Source organism: Chelon labrosus (assembly GCF_963514085.1).
Source record: "Chelon labrosus genome assembly, chromosome: 4".
Lineage (NCBI taxonomy): Eukaryota > Metazoa > Chordata > Actinopteri > Mugiliformes > Mugilidae > Chelon > Chelon labrosus.
The window spans coordinates 13,652,427-13,672,857 of NC_140340.1; the positions used below are offsets into that span (position 1 = coordinate 13,652,427).

The following is a 20,431-nucleotide window of genomic DNA, read 5'->3' on the forward strand; positions in this document are numbered from 1 at the left end:
TGTGGACAGATGAAGTCAGCCACAATCATCAAAGGTATGTTTGGACAAAAAAAAAAAGGGCCAGCATTTGATGAAAGGAACACCTTGCCAACTGTTAAGCATGGGGTTGGAAATATTCCGCTTTGGTGTTTGGTGCGGCGGCCAGTGGAGCACAAAACACTACACAGATGCAGGATTCCACTTAATAGTAGAAGATTCTGGAGGAAAACATCGAGTCGTCCCGTCAAGAAAGAGAAACTGAAAAGGGGCTGACTCAAAGCAGACCTCAAAATCCACCGTGAACTACCAGAAGGAGCAACGCTTTTGAAAGGGCCCTCAGAGCCCCACGATTTACACATCAACATCAGCAACATTATGACTTATTCTCTTTATGGAGGAAAACAGTGCCGGGAATATAATTTGGCTAAACAAATCTTTACAGTTAATCTTTGTCTGGAAAGACTATGTGTCGTGTTCCAGTGAAAAGATCAAGTAGGATTAAGAGTGTTATACCCTCATTTGTTTGTGTCCTCTTCCAGTGACACACTTAAATGATCGCTCACACACACACACACGCACGTACAACACATAATGCAAATCTACACAAGCAGACGCCGACGGGTGCATGTTCAGTGCATGCCCACTTTCAGCAGAGAAAGTGACCTCATGCGGCTCAACGTAACACCAGCTGTAGCTGCAGAATGCTGCATTCCCGGCTACATTCCTGGGCTCCCCTCAGACATTCCTGCACAATGTGGCGGGAATCTGCAGCGAACGGTGGTTTCACCGGCTGACAGACGTCTTAAAGTGGGGTGAAAAGGTCAGGAGCGTTCAGGCAAAGTCAGGAAAATAAAAGAGGGTGGGTCTTTCTCAAACGTGGGATACAGCAGAAGAGGAGCAGTAAGAGAAAAAGAAAACCTGGGTGCTCCAACTATTAGTTTGCCACATAGAGATTTGTCCTGCGCAGGTAGTTGGACGTTGCACATTCAGATTAAGTGAAATCAGCCACATCCAATCTGGGCCTCTGAGACTTGGCAGAGGTGTCTGGAGTTAAGTTTTTTTGAAAATGAAGTGAATGAGATGAGCCTTTAATCTTAAACAAATCAGGCAGTAGAAAATGCAGGTGAATGAACGCGCTACACTTTTGTTCTACTGTAAAAAAAAAAAAAAAGAACAGAACAAATAAAGGGATGATGCAGTAAAATGCAAATAAATAAATAAATAAGTAAATAAAATAAAATCTATATGGTGCATCCTGTATAGAAATAAAGAGATGTCAAGATGTAAATTGCAGGTCAAACTAAGCTCATTAATAGTGAATAAACAATCTTTATAGTGAGAGATATAAGCATAGATCTTATAAAAGAAGCAGACGTAGCCACTGTGGCGTCATACTCGTTTGAGGTCTATTTTTTGAAGCCATCTTGTTTTTTTTTGCAACCTAACATGACGACAGGGCGGAGCTGGAGAGGGGCGAGGGGTGGATCTGGGTAGAGGACACTATGCGGAGCTAATAGATGGTAGCGACCAGCGCATGAGCCACTTTGTCCCATTTTAAGATAGAAAGGTCAAAACTTCAGCAGCACGTGTCTTGACCTTTCTACGATTTCTTTTCCTCCCCCATGCACCTTATGGTAGCTGTTTCACCCTAGATTCGGAATTTATAAAATGACTCATTTTATTTGTTGAAAAAGACTTGAAAGTAGAGATTAAGACAATGAACTCATTGGAAAAAAGTCTACTGACATGATACATTAAAGGCATGTACGAGAAGGACGGCCATCTTCTTGGCCACTTGCAATGGCTTCAAACTTCAGACCCGGAGGCTACGTTCACTTCTTTAACACGGTCTATGGATATAACTTAAGTTGAAATCTATTTCTCCTCGTTCCTCTGATCAGGCCTTTTTTTTTCTATAATCCAAAAAAAATCTGGACTTCAAAATGACTAATCTGTAAAATATTCCCACAGTGACATTTTTCAGCTGTTCGCCCTTGTGAGTCACTTTTCTGAGTATGCTGCATTGTCAGTCTTTATTCATGCTCATTACCAATTCAGGCTATCCAAAGCCGCAGTGAAAACATACTACAGAAGAACTCTGAAGCTCCTAATTCCTTCTGTTTAATAAAGTAATGTCTCCAGGCAGCATATACAAGTACACACAATAAGCAGAGCTTTGGCTAATATTGCTTTGCAGAGAAAACACTCATTTGATAAAGTAGTTCCAGATGCGGAGAGTGGATGTAAGATGCTGGGAACTGTGAGATCCAGAGTTGAGGCTGTATTGGTAGGTGTGTCCAGCTTGGATGCAGTTTCCCAAAACTGGGAACTGTTCAAATTTAGAAAATTTCACACACATGACAGCTTGTACCCACTAACTATGATTCAGAAACATCTCAGGGCCTCGACAGCCTACTATTTCTACAGAACGGACAGTGTTGCAATAGCCAAGTGGTACCGCACTGAAGCACAAAAACCACTTTCCACATCAAATGTATACCTGTACGTCTAGACAGATTTAGTCAGCTTCCCCCCTCCTGACTTTTAAAAGATCATTTTGTGCTCTTCCATTTCCTGCAGCGACCCTCCGTGTTCTCTCTGGTGTCCTCATTGTTCCAGGCCTCCAGATCCCAGAGGGAGGGAACGCAGTGAACACGATGTGTAGTTGTTTGTGCATGGGCACATGTTCTATTCACTGGGACTTGAGACAGGAAGAGGAAAAGGGGATGGGTGGAGGAACAGGAAGAGGAGGGGATCGTACTAACTTAATCGGCCCTCTCAGTAACACATGTCCTGTGCAACGGGTTAGATAAAAATCTGACCCATACACGCACATTAACACTGAAGCCAGTAACAATGACTTCGCGTGAATCACGGCATGAGTCGACTTTATGGCTCTACATGCTCACAGGAGTAGTAGTAATAATAGTATTTTTAGTAATACATATTTGTGTATTTGTTTCTAAACTGAACAAACTGAAAATCTATGAAAAGGCTTCAAAAATTCAAAGTTTGGATGAAGTGATTGTTTGAGACAGATGGTTTTAAACTGCGTATTTGTTGGAGACATTTTTCACACGTGGGCTGTGAGTATATACAGCATCTAGGTGTATATGAAGGAGTGACTGCAAATAAATGGCAATGATATGGTCATCATAATGAAGGAAGATGTCACCTGCTGGCTATGTTCCAATATTAATCAGAACAATAATGCCTCAGTCAGATCATACTGGCCTGATCAGAGGGAATCAGATTTAGAGGGGTGGTGTAATATATTGGTAATATACTGAACAGGAAAATATTAGTGCCTTGTAACCATGTAAATGCTTGATCTGATCGTTTCGATCTGGCTGGAATAAATAAATTATATCTGTATCATATAATGTGACAGGTTTCCAGGAGGGGCAGTGACATGGAGGTAGCAAAACAATGAGTTGTGCAAACAAGTAATCAAAAAGATGGACAAAGCAGTGAGTTCATCTGGGTCATCTTTTAATAATGAATGAATTCGGTGTTGTAAATTAAGTTGGGGGGGGGGAAAAGACTCTTCCTCTTCTTCCGTTTTATTTCCGGCAGATGCAGCGGTAGTACCAGTTTGCACATGTCAAACTAATTTGTGTTTTGGGGCATGCAAACATATAGATCTTATAAGACAATTTACTATAGAATCCATGTAAAAACTCTCTTATTAGAATAACTTCACCGAGACTAAAGAACTACTGTCATTTTTAATTGTTTAGCCAACAATGCTGGTGAAAGGCACAAACAAGTAGACTATGTGGCAAGACAGAAAAAACCTGTTTAGAGAATAAAGTTCAAGTCCTTTCAGGAAGAAAAACTTCACTTCAGTAACACTCTTCGACTCTCGACTGAATAGAACCAGAAAGATTCTCATCTTGTTTATTCCATCCCTTCTTCTTCCTCACCAAGGCCGGGCACCCGCAACTTTTAACTCTCAGAGCCAGCTGACGATGACTCGAGTGTCATTGCTCGAGGAGGTCTTCCAGACTTCACACAGCTTCCTCAACAACTCCAGAGGCTTTACACAACTTGTTGTCCACATGTGCAGAAGAACTTGTCAACAGACTCATGTCAAGGATGATGGAGTCTCCTTGTAACTTGCACTGCTCTACCTGTACGGTCGGTTGCAAATGCCGTTAAAATGATTACATTTGGAGCTAAGGAACAATGAGTGACAGGAGACGAAAGATGAAACCTGAGAGGGGCAAAAGGTTGAAGATAGGAAGATAGCATCAGAGGGAAAGTGAAGGACAACACTGCTGGGAGTAAAAGTGGTCTGAGGGGATTTAGAGGAGCTGTGGTGGGAACAGAGTTAGCGTTCAGGTCCCAGCTGAGGTCACGTCCCCCGGCTATGTTATGATAAACTCTTCAGTCTTAGGGTAATCAAACAAAACACCGGCAATCTCGACACTCGTCCCAGATAACAACCGTTGGAACCAAACTTCACAACAGAGAAAACCAGGAAGTTTTCTCTCCTTCTACAATTTCCTAATAAAGGGAGGACGTTTGCTACTCAACCCCATTTTTCTTGTCCTTACTTTAAATTAGTCAGACTCCTCTGCCACCACCGACTCCCCCTTTTCTCCCAGAGTCGTAAAGGCCAGCTACAACAACAAATGGAGTCTCTCTCGGCTGGGTGTGGTGGCCTGCAGAGCAACAGCTGGGTCTTGTTGTTTCTCCTGAGAGACAGACAGACTGCTCGCTCTCTTTTTCGGGACAAGTCTTCCTCCGTGTCCTCAACTCTTTCCTTTAAATATTTAGCCATTTTAACCTCACATCTGCCATTCTCTGAACTGCTTACTGACTTCTTCTTAGGACTAAACCCTTTCTAGGCAAAGCCCTTAAACATAATTTTGTCAAACAACTGACATATCCCCTCTCCTGAATTCTCATCACTCTTAAAAGTTTAGTTTTTCTCTCGTTCCGACAGCTTCCCTCTCCTTTTCTGTTTTTTCTCTCTGTCTGTCAGTCGCCCACTTCCTTTCCCTCTTCCTCTCTCCCCCTGGAGGTCCCCCTGATCCCTTACTGCTCCCCCTATTTCCCTTTGACACACTTCCTGTACAATGGTGCTTATCAACAAATTTGTGAGTCATGCAAGTGTTTCACAATGCAACAAGGTTTTCATCATTTAAAAAAGAAAAAAGGGTAAAAATGTGTTCAAGGCCATTTAAAGGACTTCTCAGGCATGTACCTTTGAAAACCGAACGAACAACATTATATAAAAAATTTCCTTGTCTGTTTGTTAATGGCCGAAATGAGGATGACAACTTATTTCTGGGTCACAAATAAGCAAGTTGAAGACCTGATTTAGTTCATTTGCCCCTGGTGAGGCATTAGCGTGTGTGTGCGCATGTGTTCAAGCAGTATGAACTCTACCTAATGAACCGTTTTGAGTGTGCAACTAACCAAATGGCAAAAACAGATCAACTTCAGAGGCTGTGTGTGTGTGTGCTGCCAGTTCAGACCTGCCCTAGGTTTAATTAGAACTATGAGTCAAAGCCAAGTGACGTGTGGTCAGAGCAGCAATCAAACACTAGAAGAGCCCCATGGGCACAGGCACAAATGCATGCACGTATGAATATAGGCATGAATGCACACACGTGACAAATACTCTTCAAGAGAATGAAAATTATGAAATCAGAGCAGTTTCTTTCTTTCTCTCGCTGTTGTTTATATTTTCAAAAGAGAGCAAATCGCATTCAGAGTGACCAGTCTTTAGGAAGCACACACACACACATAGACACACACACACACTTCACAGGAGGAAAGAAGCCAAAGTGCCTAGTAAACCACAGCCAAGGCAACCTTTTGATCTGATGCTAAGCGCACCAGACAGTCACAGTCTTTCATTTCAAAGACTTCCTCACATCACAATCGCCAGCTAGAACTTTTTTTGTTTGGAGGATGAGCCAAACATTAAATTTTAAAACTTCATTGACGATCTTTACCACAAACAGTTTCACGAGTCGAAAATAAATCCCCTTTCACAGATCAATCAAAGGAGCCCAAACTATTTTTAACACTTGGAGAAGGGGGAGAAGCATACATCCATACTATCCATACTGGGAAGATTTAGTGAGTTACGCACAGACGTTGCTGTATAATAATCATAGTTTTGTTACAGTTTCAACTCAGGTTCTCAATATCCAAACATTCAGTATGGAATAACGGGCTGTTTCTTTTATATTTGTTTTGCTTTTAGGTAAATTGCACTGCGTCACTGTGGCGCTTTTTCTCAGAAGAATTAGGTCAGAGGAAGTGATGGCAGTCAAGCATTTCAAGTGTTTCTGTGTGTGTTGGTCAAAAGAAATAGGGACACACACATACATTTACATAAATAGAGTATGTGCAATATGTGTGTGTGTGCATGTGTGTGTGCAATTATGTGAACCAGAGGCTCGATGCTATCAGTGCCCTCCATGTGCTGGACAGAGCAGCGTCGAGGGGAAAAGATAAGAACTGGCATTGTGGCCAGATGTAGAATGACTGGGTGGGTGTGTGTGTGTTTCCCTTTCAGACCAGAGCTCCAGGGCAGATTACCTGTGACCAGAAAGTCAGGCCAGAATCAGAGTATATAATACCGCCCCATCCCCCTAAACCCCCCTCTACCCACCCGCCACACACACATAGAGCCAGCTCTTATCTGTGTCTTTGATGCAGCTGCAGATTTTTTTTTTCTGTATTAGCCAATCTGGCAACAGAGCAACAAACAGACAGAATTCATTTTTTATGCACATACAGCAAATTGACATGCTTAAAAAAATGCAAAATTATTTATGATTAAACTATTATTAATTTAACCTTTTTTTGAAAAGGAAGTTATTTGGAAATGTAATTATTGTGACTTCATATATATGTGGCCATGTGGGGTTTTTGGCCTTCTTTTATTACAAACATCTGCTCGGCTAATGGCCTTAAATGCGTTGAGTGAGTGTTAGTTTGTAAAGTGTCAAACAATAGAGGTTTTTTTTTTTTTGTGCACATTGTGTGCTTCACCTCCTGATAACATTCACTTCCTGAGGTTTCAATGAAATGATTTATTACCGCAGCTGTACAGCATGTAGAGCCACACAGGTGGCACACTTGACCTCCATGAGAAAGTCCATCGAGTAAATATCCTTCAGATTCAGCATCTTTCAAGTTTCCTATTCGACAGCTAAGCGTTTTAAATCTTCTTAAACCTTCACCTTAAAGGATTAAACTGCAAGTTTAGCAACAAGGAGGGTGAAATTATTGTTAATATTTGAAAATCTTTGCACATCTAATAGGCGTGAAATGCTAATATTACAGCAATTTCATTCATTTCATTCATAGAAAAGTCATCCAAGCTAGAAATGTCATCCGTCATGATTACTGCATTCTAACTTTACAGAATAGTAAAATACGGTATGTATGATAAACTGTTCGGGTTTCATGGATCACATTTCACACCTGTACCTGAAACAACAGGTGTTTTGCTAGAACACCCGAGTATTAAAGAATTACACCGACTGTAAAAATAGTTACATACGTCTCGTTCCCTTTTTAAAAACGGATATTGAACCAGTTTTTTCTTTATTCCAAAAGAGAAGATAAAATAATATGGTGTGCGACTATCAGGAGAAAATTACTTAAAAGGGGACGGATATCACTGAGTCATGCTTAAGATTTAAAATGCAAAGCTGTTTTCTAACACGACAAGCATGACCTGCATTTAAATGCTTCATTTGAACAGGAAGAAAAGTGTCGAAATGGTATTTTACGAAGTCTTTAAAGAATATTAGTAAAATTAGCGAAATAAAAAGAGGATTTTAACACTGAGCTGTGTATTTCAGTTGTAAACCTTATCTCCCTAGAGCGGATCAGTTTGCGATAGAAAACTGATCTGCATGTTGTGTATGTGCTCCTTTCGGAAGTGAGAGTCCATTCTAAAAGTGCAATGCTGACACGGATACATAAATAGTTGTTAAAAGCTACCGAACAGGAAGAAGAGTAGGAGCTAAACAGAGCCGACCAGACTACAACTCAGTCTGTTGCAACCCAGTCATCTGTCTGTCTGTGCATACAGCCAGCTGCCAGGCTGGAAGAAGACATCACTCGGGACTGAGTGGCGCCGGAGAGAAGCAGCCATGTATAGGAACTGGGCCGCTGTAAGTTTTCCCATGTAGTTAGGGAAAAGTTGCCTTTATGGGTCCTGTTTATGACTCATGAAAATAACTGCGCTATGATTGACGATTGGTAATTCTGTATGCGCTCCTTTGGGCTCAAGATATAGGACAGCTGTCCTGGCTACCATGCGTCCCCTCTGCCCCCCACCTACAGTACACATCTTTGCAGGCTCCAGTCCTGTTTACAGGGGTATTAATACAGCCCACCAAAGTTGTGTCCCAACAGAGTCGAGCTACATCCTTACCAAGGGAGCTGAGATCTTATCACCTGCTATTCTCTACACCACACTCTTCATCTTTTATATCTCAATATCATGCAGAAAAGCCTTTAAAATGTGATTGCAAGTAGCGAATCTGGGTTCAGGCAATGACGTGCAGTGCTGCAATTTTGCTGCATAAAAATGACTGAAAAGTCCAGAAAGAAGACAAATAGACTCAAGATAAGTTACCCGGCGTATATGTTTATTCAGGAAAATTAGCCAATATTACATATCTGTGAGAGTATGAGTAAGTAAAACTAATTTCAAGGCTCAATCAAGCAACTAGCAAAATCTGTATACACGGTAGACAGAAGGTTGTACTGTAGGGCCTTCATAGGTTTAAGTGGGTTTGTGGTCGTCATTGCAAAATATGCCAAAGGGCAACCCCATTTAAAGGACCCCCCCAGTTACTAACAATACAAAACTAAAAGAAGCTTCAGCGATTACAAACCAGGGCAACAGCAAATTTACAATTTTTTCTCTTTTGTTCAAAAAATGACATAATTAATCACCGTCAGGATATTTGTTCTGCATGTTTTCTGGATATTTATATATTAGTTTGGTATTTTGCTGAAGATAGCATCCTGTAATAAGGGAAACACTGGGCGGCCATGCTCAGAGTCATATTACCACAGCTACAGAAACAGAAAAGGGGGAAGGGGCCGAAATGAATGATGACGTGCTGTAGCCGTCCCACCTGACAGATCCTGAATATCTGCCCTGACACAGAATGTGTGTTATTCAACATGGTGACGGAATGGAGGGAGGTTTTAGCTTTAAATACCTGACCTCTGCTGCATTCATCAGTGATGCCAAGATGTAGACAACCTTTGACACAGATCAAAATATATGTCAATAAGCCTTAAATGCTGCTTGGCTTCTCAGTAACAGATACAACTATGTACAGTTCTCTGCAGTCACACTTTTCTTTGGTGCTTTCATATTGTTAGCCATATTTGTCAAACTGCTTTTAGTTATACTGTGGTAATGTCATTTCTGTTTGTGTTATAGACTGTACATAAAGACGAATGAACCCCTTTGTGACGTAAGCCACAGGTTTCCTGAGATGTAGCTCTGATGGCTCTTCACCATAGCCTCACCTCACCATAGCCAGGCACCATAGGCAGGCAGGTGAAGCCCAGGTAGACCGCCACTGCCCTGTGATAGCAGCCATCCGTCACCTGGCCATTAAAGAAGCTGAAGTGTCTCACTCACCCAGGTCGTGGTATATCCAAAAAGCACGTGCAACTGGATCTATAGCGTTTCATGAAAATGTTTCGCCACTCATCCAAGTAGCTTTTTGTTTTCTAAAAGACTGGTGGGAAGTTAGGCTGCTGCAGTATTTGGCAATTCAACGTCAACTTCACAAATGACTCTGGCCAGTAGTTGGATGGTGGCTTTTTACACAGACCGCTTCAAATATACGGTAAACTCACCTGTTGAGTGCAGAACTCAGGTGATTTACCAACCATATTTCTCTATAGCTCATAGAATGCTGGATACGTTATATACATGAGAATATCGTTAAGGTACTGAGACTCTAGCAACACACACAACAGTTAAAGAAACTTGCAAAAACATAGACAGGATTAAACTGTTCCACCAAATGAATACAAAATGCACAGGGGAGAATAACCTTCACGAACTAAGCCGAGCACTTGGAAGGATAGCGAGCGAGGTTAAAAGTCGAGCGACCGACTGACACAAAGCTTCTGAATTTAGCGTGTAAAGAACCGGGGAGATGTGGACTATGTATAGTAGCGGGCGCCTGCGTAAGTGTAAAAAAAGGGAGGATAGGAGGTGTGATGTGTCTGTGCATAGCTGGCGTGCATCCTAGCAAGTAGAGCGCCCATTTATAATTAGCAGCGATATATGTCAAGCACACATAGCTGGCACACATGTGGGACTTAAATACACGTACGCTAAATGATGACAATGGCGTATATGTGCATGCATGTGCCCTTCACTTTCTTAATTTAATATGAGAGGCTTAGGAATCATGCAAGAAAACCATTGTGGTTTTATGATATAATGGGTGCACTCCAAATAACTTCACTGAAATTAAATATTAGAGTAATCTAGAAAGCCTTTTAGTCATTGCCAGCTGTAAAGCAGTTCAACTGTTACAGGGGATAAAGTTTCCAATAATTAATGGACATGTTAAAAAAAACGTTCTTTCAATGACATCCTTTGAATTTTTACCCGTTTACAAACTCAACAACACTAAATAAAAGAGCCATGTCTGTATTTCAGCTATAACTGCAGCCAAATTACATTTACAGGCAACTTTCCAAGAAACTAGAGAATAAAAACCACCAGTTTTTATCATCTCCCTGCGTCTTAATTGCTCTGACATTTTAATCTCTGTGGTTTGACGTGTTTCTGCATGGAACGAGCTTCTGGGCCAAGACGGGGAAGATGACATTACACTGCTTGTTTGCTGCTAGCAACAGTATGATCTGGCATATTTCATTTATATGAAGTATATGCAGTATAGCATACTTAATTTAAATGATATTAGACAACTGACTAACTAACTAACCGATTTCCACACAATCTCTAACCACATTGTATTGAACCGAGTTCATGCAGTGCAAGATTTAACCAAAAAAAGAGTTGGATGTTGATATAAATAGACTTAAAAGTGGATGTTTAAAAAAAAAAAAAAAAAAAATAGAAACACACAAAAATACATTTCAAGCGATCTTGAAAATGGTGAATGTGAACATGAAACTATTCGAGGATTCTGTTGATTGCACTCAATTTGAAATTAATTATACCTTTTAAAATGTCTCTACCACTGTTCCTCCCCTTTTTTTCTCTCTCCCTCTCTCCCTCTCTCTCCACATCTCCTCCGTCTAGCAGGAGGGTGTGCAGTGCACTAATGAAAAAGCAGACTTAATATGTTTTCCCCGAGTCCATCTGGTAATAATTGCAGCATGTAGCAACCGTAGCTGTGTTTGGATAAAGCTCTGAGATACATGGGGCCCTCTGACGCTCGTGGAGTGAATGCGTGTGTGTTTATGTGTGGGTGAGAGCGACGGGGAGAGGAAGAAAAGAGCATGTGACTGGTGAGAGTCTGCGTTACTGTGTGTGTGTGTTCGTGTGTGTCCACGCTCGAGTTTGTGCGTCTTCCAAGCTGCTGGGTGACGGGCCAACGTAACTAAATCATCTTTATCGTCAGCACACCGTTTTACGTAGGGAAGCACACACCAGAACAACGCAAAGCGTGGGTGGTTGGGTAACCTCTGCTCCTCGGGGGCATTGGTATGACTCAAGACGGTGATTAGTGGCATCGGATGGCGTGGAGTTGGTTATCAAAAAGCCAAACGCACACATCTGGACAAACACAGGTGTCTATATCTTAACTGAACTCTGCATCTGTGCACGGAAATCAAGCCAAATGGATTTTTATCAACTCTCTGGTTACTACTTTTTTAGTCGGAACTCAAGTGTGGTTCAAAGGTAGGTCATCGCATATTGAAACCAAAATATCTTTGGCAGAGATATTTTCCTGAAATGGAATCATCGCATGTCTGATCTCCCCAACTGTAAATGCGTCTCGTTGAACTGTTCTTGAGCAAGACTCACGATAAGTTACCCTGGATATCTGGAGTATCAGCTAAAAAACAAATGCCTCCCAAACGAGGGGCCCCAGACCCCAAGGACTCCTACAAATTCTGGTCACACATTATAAAGAAGAAACTGAGGTAATTCCACAGTGATTTCATTTCAAAATACGACAATGGGACGATGACGGTATACAAACACAGGTTACACCCTCTGGAGTGTTTTCGCAGAACTAAATCCAAACACCATGTTTTTTGCCCAATCAGTGACCTTTAAGATGCACTATGAAAGCCTGTAGCGGTGAGGGAGGAGAGTCAGCACCTCCAACTGTGCCGAAAAATGGTGGACCGCCCTCTACAAGTCAGGTCTGAGTTTATGTATCTCAGGGTGTCGTTCCTGCAAAATGGAGCGGGAGATGGACAGGTGGTTTGTGTGGCGGAGGCAGTAATTCATTCGCTGTATTAAACAAGATGATGAAGAGAGAGTTGAGCCGTAAGTCAAAGTTTTTGATTTACCAGTCCCTTCAACTATGGTCACAAACTTTGCATAGTAACTGCTCCTTCGCATTGAAAGGGGCCAGTTAAGCTGGTTCGGGCATCTGTGGACCTACCCTTGGAGGTTTATCAAGCACAGCAGGTTGGGAGGAGTACATAGGGTAGAACCAGGAGGGATAACACATCTCAACCGGCCAGGAAACGCCTTGAGATTCCTCCCGAGGAAATAGGCGCTGTTGCTAAGGAGATGGACATTGTGAATACTCAGCCCATCGCCAACGCGACCTGACTTAGTATAAGCAGAAGAAAATGGCTTGATGGATGGATAAATCCACTCTATAAAGCCTCTATATGTCCAAAGTTTTAAATCTAATCAATTATTGAACTTCTGCTCAGTTTGTATCAATCACGTCTATAAAACTATAAAGTTTTTATGAAAACCTACTAAAACCAAGTCAATAATAGAAATTCGTGTCAAAAACCAAAGTGTGACAAGTGACACATTCTTCTCGATGTTCAACGCAGATGTGTCTTATCTTGTGACTTACTAGCAGTGCCAGTTGTAGTAGGTGGAAGGGAGTGGAGCATGAACTCTGCAGAAAGGCCCTTTGTACTGAGAGGGCCACACATCCTCTGTTTGAGGCATTCACAGGCTGACAGATTAATGTGTGTGCGGGAACTTTTCACACACACGCGCTTACTGAAAATGACAGTAGGAATATACTGTAATATAAAGGATGACCAGTGATCATGTGTTTCCTTTAACACATGGTGGGGGATAGGAGTCCTGGATAATCTGTATATGATTTTTCAGTTTGACTTATCTCTTAAATTATACAACCCCAATTACACGATTGTTTTCTGAAAATCAATTTATTTTCTGAACAACACTGAAAGAGCATTTTCAACAGGCTGGATTTCAATTACTTTACCTTCCTTACTAACAGAACCGTGAATAACAAAACCTGACTTGACTTGACTGTATCATTACCGTTGAAAGTACAAAATGATGACGTTTATAATGCATCTTTTCTATTCACGTGCTTGTTGTAGTCTACACTACAGATTACTGGTCCTACAGTAATCACTTGCCAACTCTAAAACCCTGTCCTTATATAAAGCGATTCACTGGTCGCCTTGCGGCTGACACGTTAGATATTAGTGAACGCTCCAGGCTCTTGTTGCCTAGGTAACACTTCTTATATATTTACCCACTCCTAACTGTTTCAGAGTGAAATGAGCAGAACATAAACTGACGACTCTATCTGGGTTCACCTGACACTCCATGCCTCCTGTCAGGGGAACTGGTGGACGCTGTGTCCTTGGGGTAAATGTTTGGTGAACTCCGCGTTTGCACAATCGACTGTATCAGCCACTTTTGTTGGTTTTTGATTAAACTGCTCATCATTGCTATAAGTTGCTGAATTTGATTAAAATTGCCTGGTCTCTTGTCGTCACATCCCTGCATGTCTATTCCTGTTTGTGTAATCCTCATTTTCTAACAGAGCAGAACATCTGTAATGGGCAAAGGTTATGTAAAAAAAGGTTGTGTTGCAATATAAAACTCTGCATGGAAAAAAATAAATCATCTCCCTTCCTCATTTACATAATAAGGATTGGCTATGCCCCTGTATGTAGCTGTAAGGATGACTACAGTATTTACAGTATTTTATGCATTCAGTGGGCATCAGAGGAGAAGTACAACATCCTGTACAGACACTTATTTCCTGTGAGGCTCTCTGAGTGTTTGTCTGACCCAGCCCACTACTCTGCGGCTACACTCAGGAAGGCCAGTGACCCAAAGCACAACACTCAGGTTTATGGTTTGACAACACTCAGAGAGTTATCATCTATTGAAAATGTAAATTTTACACAACTTTTAGACCAGTGACACTGTTTGGGGTCAATGCAATCTGGTTCAGATGATTGCAGGTAATCTCAAAGAACTTTGGGGAAGAGATGTTTCTGTTGAAAATGTTGATGTTTAAGTACATTTAAGGAAACCATATTCACTAAACCATTGTGGATGTGATTGCCTTTTCATGGCTGAATCTCCACACTGCCTCCCTGATCTTTCTCATATGACCCAGTGTCTTTTGGGTCTCAAAGTGATGAATTATAACAATAAAAATGAAAACAGAAAACACTTACTCAAACATATTAATTTCCTGGCTGAATTAGCTCTATGAAAAGTGATTAACGGTTAAAAGAGAGTTTAACAAAGAGGTCTGAACTCTGAAGAAACACATTGACAACCACGGTCCAAAGGGACTGTGATTGATGGACAATACGACAAGAGCTTTGCTGGAAGTAAACTAAAGTTTTATATTCTGGGCAGTGACAACAGAAGTAAAAGTTGACTGCAGTATACGAGGGAAACTACCCAATTTTTAGAGTAAAAGAAGGAGAGGGAGTGGGGATACTGTACATGTACAGATCAGGTCATAAATATTAAAACAAAATGTCAGGCCATGTTTGATTTTCCTCACCACGTACATGGTCTCACGAGGCTAAACATACAAGATGGTGCATATAAATGTTTCAAATACATGTAACTAATTTGCCAGACGCCAGATTCGTAGTACATTTTCCACCCTGCCAAGTCCCTACCACAGTTTGAAATCTCAGCGGGGACAATCACACAAAGAAACCATTCACACTGATTTGTGCACATTCACACACACACACTCGCAGACACACACAAAGACGCACGTACAGCTTTTAGTCAGTCTAAACTTTTACCGAACTTGAACTCCCCCAAAACTCTGCGGTGACTGCATAAAAAGTAGTTCTCAGGTTACAAACTCACCCAAAATAGGCCCTAAGTACATAGTAGTGACATCTGGTGACGTAGATTATAGTTTTAGGCTGGTTACACGCGCTTGAATGTGCAAAGGCACACACTCACTTGAATGTAATGAATTCAGGACCATGCTTTACGAAAAGTGGAGAACTTGGAAAAAATAACTCTAAAATATAAATTTAAGTGGACTTTAATGCTGTCCAAACCTTCTGTAATATATGAACAACAGCAGAGTATTCCTTTAAAAGTCACAAACCTAAAGTACATTTAACTTCTGAATAAAAGATGACAAAGGGCTTCATTTACAAATTAAGTCAAACTGTTTCTAACGTTTTCAGTCATTAAATAAGGACTCATGTCTGTAAACAACTCCAGCACATAAGAACCTTTTAAACCCTTAAATTGTACATTGAAAATGATCATGATTTCAGAACAGCCATCCTGAAAATACGTGTCAAGATTCGAAATGAGCCACCGGCCTCTTCTCGAGTTGAAATAAGTAATAATATGCTTTCAGAACTGAGAAAAGAACAACTGTCCCTTCCTGGAACTGGGGGGAAGAAAAAAAAACTTGAAGGGATGTCCTCCAAGCGCAGTAGTTTTCAGAATAAGTAATCTGTGTACAGGAAACAGGCGCTAAGACTTCTGGCGCTAGTGGGCTGAGCAATCAAAACAATCTCTCCGAGTTCTGATTGAAGAGAAAGGGACCTACGCCAGACTCTTCAACACACTTCATCAGGGAAAGAGGGGGGCGGACAGAGAGAGAAGGAACATGCGCAAGAGATGGACTGAATGATAGGGAAGAAGGTGGAGGGAGATAGCAAGAAAGGGGAGAAATAAAGGAGCAGAAGTTAAAGAAGTTAAATCTCGTCTTTACATTTGTCCTCCAGTCTTTTTCTCTGCCCACCGTTCCTTATCTCTACTCAACCTTTCCCTCGTTAAATCTTCCTCTCATGCCTTTCTCTTCTCCCCTCCTCCATTTATGTGTTATGAGAAGTAGTTGGGGAGAAAGTACGTGGGATTTTCCCACAGCTCGGCAGGCCCAACCCCCAACCACCCACCCGCACTCATTTTCTGTCTCTCCCTCAACTCCCTCTGTCTCATGTCAGAGGGGAGTCTTGAAGAAAACCATCCATATTCCACCACAAAGTTTTCTGGATGTTTGCTGGAACTTTATGCCACTTGTTGTTCCATAGACACCAGCTCTGTGCTACTATGGCAACAAAATAGTTGGAAGAAAGTAACAGGACAAAAAAATATTTCTGCCTTTAAGTAATTAGTTTGTAAAATCCTACTGATGAAATTAACTTACGGTGGACAAGGTGTTGAGATGGTTTTCCAAGGTCAAAAAGCTTTCTCAGTTCCTGAAATGGAACTTTACCTACTACCAAGATGTGTGGAGGAGGAGGAATTTTGTCTGTCTACTGGCATGGTACATATGTATGTGGCGCCCCATTGGCTCATGTGTATATGTGCATGTATATGATTGGTTGCTTCCATTTAAATGTTTTTACTTGATATGCTCACATGATTAAAATGTTGTTTGCTGTGTGTTTCCTGACGACCGTGATGAACGCCACCACTCTAATATAGTTGTTTTATTCGGTTGCTGGTGTTTTGACCTTTTTACTATCAATTCCTGGAATGGACTGTTGTACATAGCCATCTATTTTCCATCAGGTTCTAGTCATGGTTCCAGCAGGCCAAGTAAAAATACCTAAGGTCCTTTTTAGGCAAGGTGGGATACTGACTCACTCTAACATATAATAAGAAACTCAGCTTTGCTTCTTTTTAAAGCAAATGAGTATTTCATATTCCAAGCTCATTCTGGATATCTGGGCTTTTCATTTTGGTTCCAAGGGTGTGCCAAGATAGCACACAAATCTAAATTTGTCTTCTTTAGGTTATAACCAAAGGTGAGGGCTGGTACCGTCACCTATGGGTGTATCAAAGCACTGGTATTCAAGCTCAGCCCTCTATTCACTATGAATGTCTACTTAAATCAGTAAAGATGCTCAACCAAGCGGAACAATGTTAACCCCATTGCAAACAAGACCCTGAGATATTTGAAAGCATTGACTTGGAAAGGCAAATCAGAAATTGGACAATCAACCCCTTTCTGAGTATGATGGCCTCGCCTGTACAACAAACTGTCCCCACTCACCATCGAGATCACGGTCCTATAAAAAAAAACTGGATCCTGAGCAAAACAAAAAAAAAAAAAAAAAAAAAAAAAAGACTGAAGCATGAGATGAAAACCCACCTGGGCGAAACGTCCACTGACAGTCTGCTTGGCTTGACGCAAAGAATAAACTTACAGATCTCACTATGTGCATGCGCCAAATGCTTGGGGCTATGGGCTCAAGCACTGCAGATTTACACGGTAGAAGTATAACACAGATCAGTATAGCAGGTTTTCTGTGCATGTCTCGACCTGTTTGTATGGGTGAACATGATGAGTGTGATTTACCTCTGCAGCCTGGGTCTCCTGGTGCAACAGAGTCAGGCCTGTTAGGTCTTCCAGGAATGAGTGAGAAGAATTAAAAACCTTGGACAGGAAGCTGAAACCTTCCCTCTCATAGTGGTCCAGGACCTGAATGAACAGCATGAACAAAAACAGAAAATGTCTATTCTTAGTCAATGAAACCCAGTTAGTGACTCTATAGGCAAGATATCACTGTACTGGTTCAAGGTACATTGTGAGTATAATGACATCAATGTTTTAAATTATTTTTTTTACTGAAACTAACTACAGTTTTTGTAATGATTTAAATCGTACATGATGAAACTGACAAAAAAGGGAGAAAAAAAACATAGAGATGTAGATACTTTGGGATCTGTACAGCAAGTTTTAGACATACATAGAGGATGCTTGAAAGACTAAAAGTAATTCCCTAAACCTGAAAGGTTTTCCTGAAAGAGTAGATCTCATACACTATGCTAAGAAGCTCCATTTTAGGTGCAAGAGCTGCAAATGTTGGATTCAAGCCACAAGAGTAGAAAAGCTTTGCTCACACAAATGCACTATTTCACCTTTTCCTGTGGGTTAGGGTTTCTTAGTGAATTTTTTTATTTTTTTTTGAGTGGATGAGAAAGTTTTACTAATAACAAGTTAAGAAAAGGTGTCATGAAAGCAGATAATAGTTGAACTGTCACGTTTGCCCATAGGCTCAACTTCTAACTCAACTCTGCACCTTTGCAATCACACTGCAGTGTTTACCTTGATCTCCCAACCAGTACAGACTTCAAATATCCACACCTTCTCTCCAAAACACGCACGCGCACACAAACGCGCTCTTGACTACCTTCCTAAGCTTAGCCAAGCCTTTCATGGACGCCCACAGACCCTCCTCTGCAGGTGTAGGGTTACCTCTGCCTCAGACATCAACAAGCTGTGTGCATCACTGCCTGTGTGTGTGTGTGTGTGATCGCAGACTGACCTGGCGTCTAGTCTCGGAGTCAGACACACCGCACACAATACACACTGATGTGTCCCTCATTCATCTTTTCAACCTCTCTTTTCTTTCCTCTTTTATTTCTTTGATTCTCCACTTCCATCCACGGGTTCTGTTACGTGAGACGCCAATGGCAAAAACCCACTTTGTTGAACTATAGCTGTCCGTGACAGAGACCGCAACCTGATAACGGTGATGAGCTTGTGATAAAGTTAATAAAGTCACAGTGACACTGGTGCACACACAAGAAAACACACTACCCACTTAGGCTAATATCAGTAGGAAACACTATTAGCCAAAATTCCTTGATTCAGTTTAGATAGGGTACGAAGTTATGACGAAAGCGTTGTACGTTTCATTAAAGACTTTCAGTTTTATTTCCTTGTTCTAATAATAATGATTTTAGGAGCATTTTTAAGGAAACTTCACAGCACACGAGTGAAGACTGAATGTGGCTTATTCAAACTACTCTGTGACATATTTGTTAGGAACAGAGTGTTTAACAAGTGTTCATGCGTTTCAATAGTTATCACATGATATTGACGGATAGCACCAATTAGACCGACCTACAAATACATCAACAAAGCAGCATCTGGAATATATGGTGTGCTACCTACATGCAAATAAACACATACACATATGGTATCCACATGTGTACTTGTGCACTTGTCCTAAAGCTTCCTTCCGGATGAAGCCACATGAATGAATCCCTGAGCTTCATTTGACAGTTGTGATGTCTTCTTTTTGAAGTTGTTTGGGGATCTATACTGTGCACATTAACTTAAAAGTATCGCACATAGTGTGTGCGTGTGTGTGTGTGCATGTAGCATCCCATAACATGTCAAACAGTGGGTGGTCCTGGCAGCTCAGAGGCCCTTTAACTTTGGTTGTAAACATAAAGAATATGGAGTACATACAGTAGACGCTTTGGCTATTTATCTTGTAATTGAGAAAAAGATAATTAGTTGTCAACTAGTTGTGAATTAGACAATAAGAAGAAAATGTAACAATCCTGATGATCCCATACTTATTTATTAGTAATTTTAAAGGAAAATCTCCCCAGTCATTCTGGTTCCAGTTTCCTATTTCTGAGTATTTACCAGTTTTATGTTACAGCACATTGAATATCATTGGTCTGCTGGTCAACCAAAAATATCAGAATGTGTCAGCTCAGGTTGTGCAAAAAAATTTTTCACTATGTCTGGGCATTTTATAGACCACAAATCATTGACGTCTCAGTTGATATTGAAAATAATTCCTAGTTGTAGCTGTAGTTAAAACTGGTGAGTAGTTGAATTTCAGTGACGCACAATTATGAATGAAATGCTTCCTATAAATGGCTCCAAGTTAGTGGAACGCTTACTGCTTACTGTTCAATGAGTAAACAGTGACTCAGTGGCCTCGACTTCCTCTGTTAAGATGCATGGTCAACATGCCAGGTTAGCCACCAATTCCACAGTGACTCACTTAGACCTTATGGTATTTTAAGAGAATTTCACAGGAAGCACAGCTCATTCAGTCATAGGAATGTATACATGTCTACAGTACGTATACAACATAAATACATATATATTTCTCAAATTAATATGTATTAATTTAACCCATTAATCTTCTGTCAACTGACTAATCGTTACTTGACAGTTTTAGCTCTAAAATTAAAATTATAAATAGAAGAACATATTTCTACAGCGACATGATCATT

General features: G+C 40.9%; 1 protein-coding gene across 3 annotated transcripts in view; it reads right to left on the bottom strand.

Moving 5' to 3' along the window:
* Positions 1 to 20,431, bottom strand: part of atg7 (ATG7 autophagy related 7 homolog) — a 66,077-nt gene that overhangs the window by 14,594 nt on the left and 31,052 nt on the right. For all 3 annotated transcript variants that reach the window (XM_084542793.1, XM_084542791.1, XM_084542792.1), the window contains one exon: positions 17,745 to 17,867. In XM_084542793.1, coding sequence (XP_084398919.1) covers positions 17,745 to 17,867 — 123 coding nt within the window. The remainder of the gene's footprint in view (positions 1 to 17,744; positions 17,868 to 20,431) is intronic.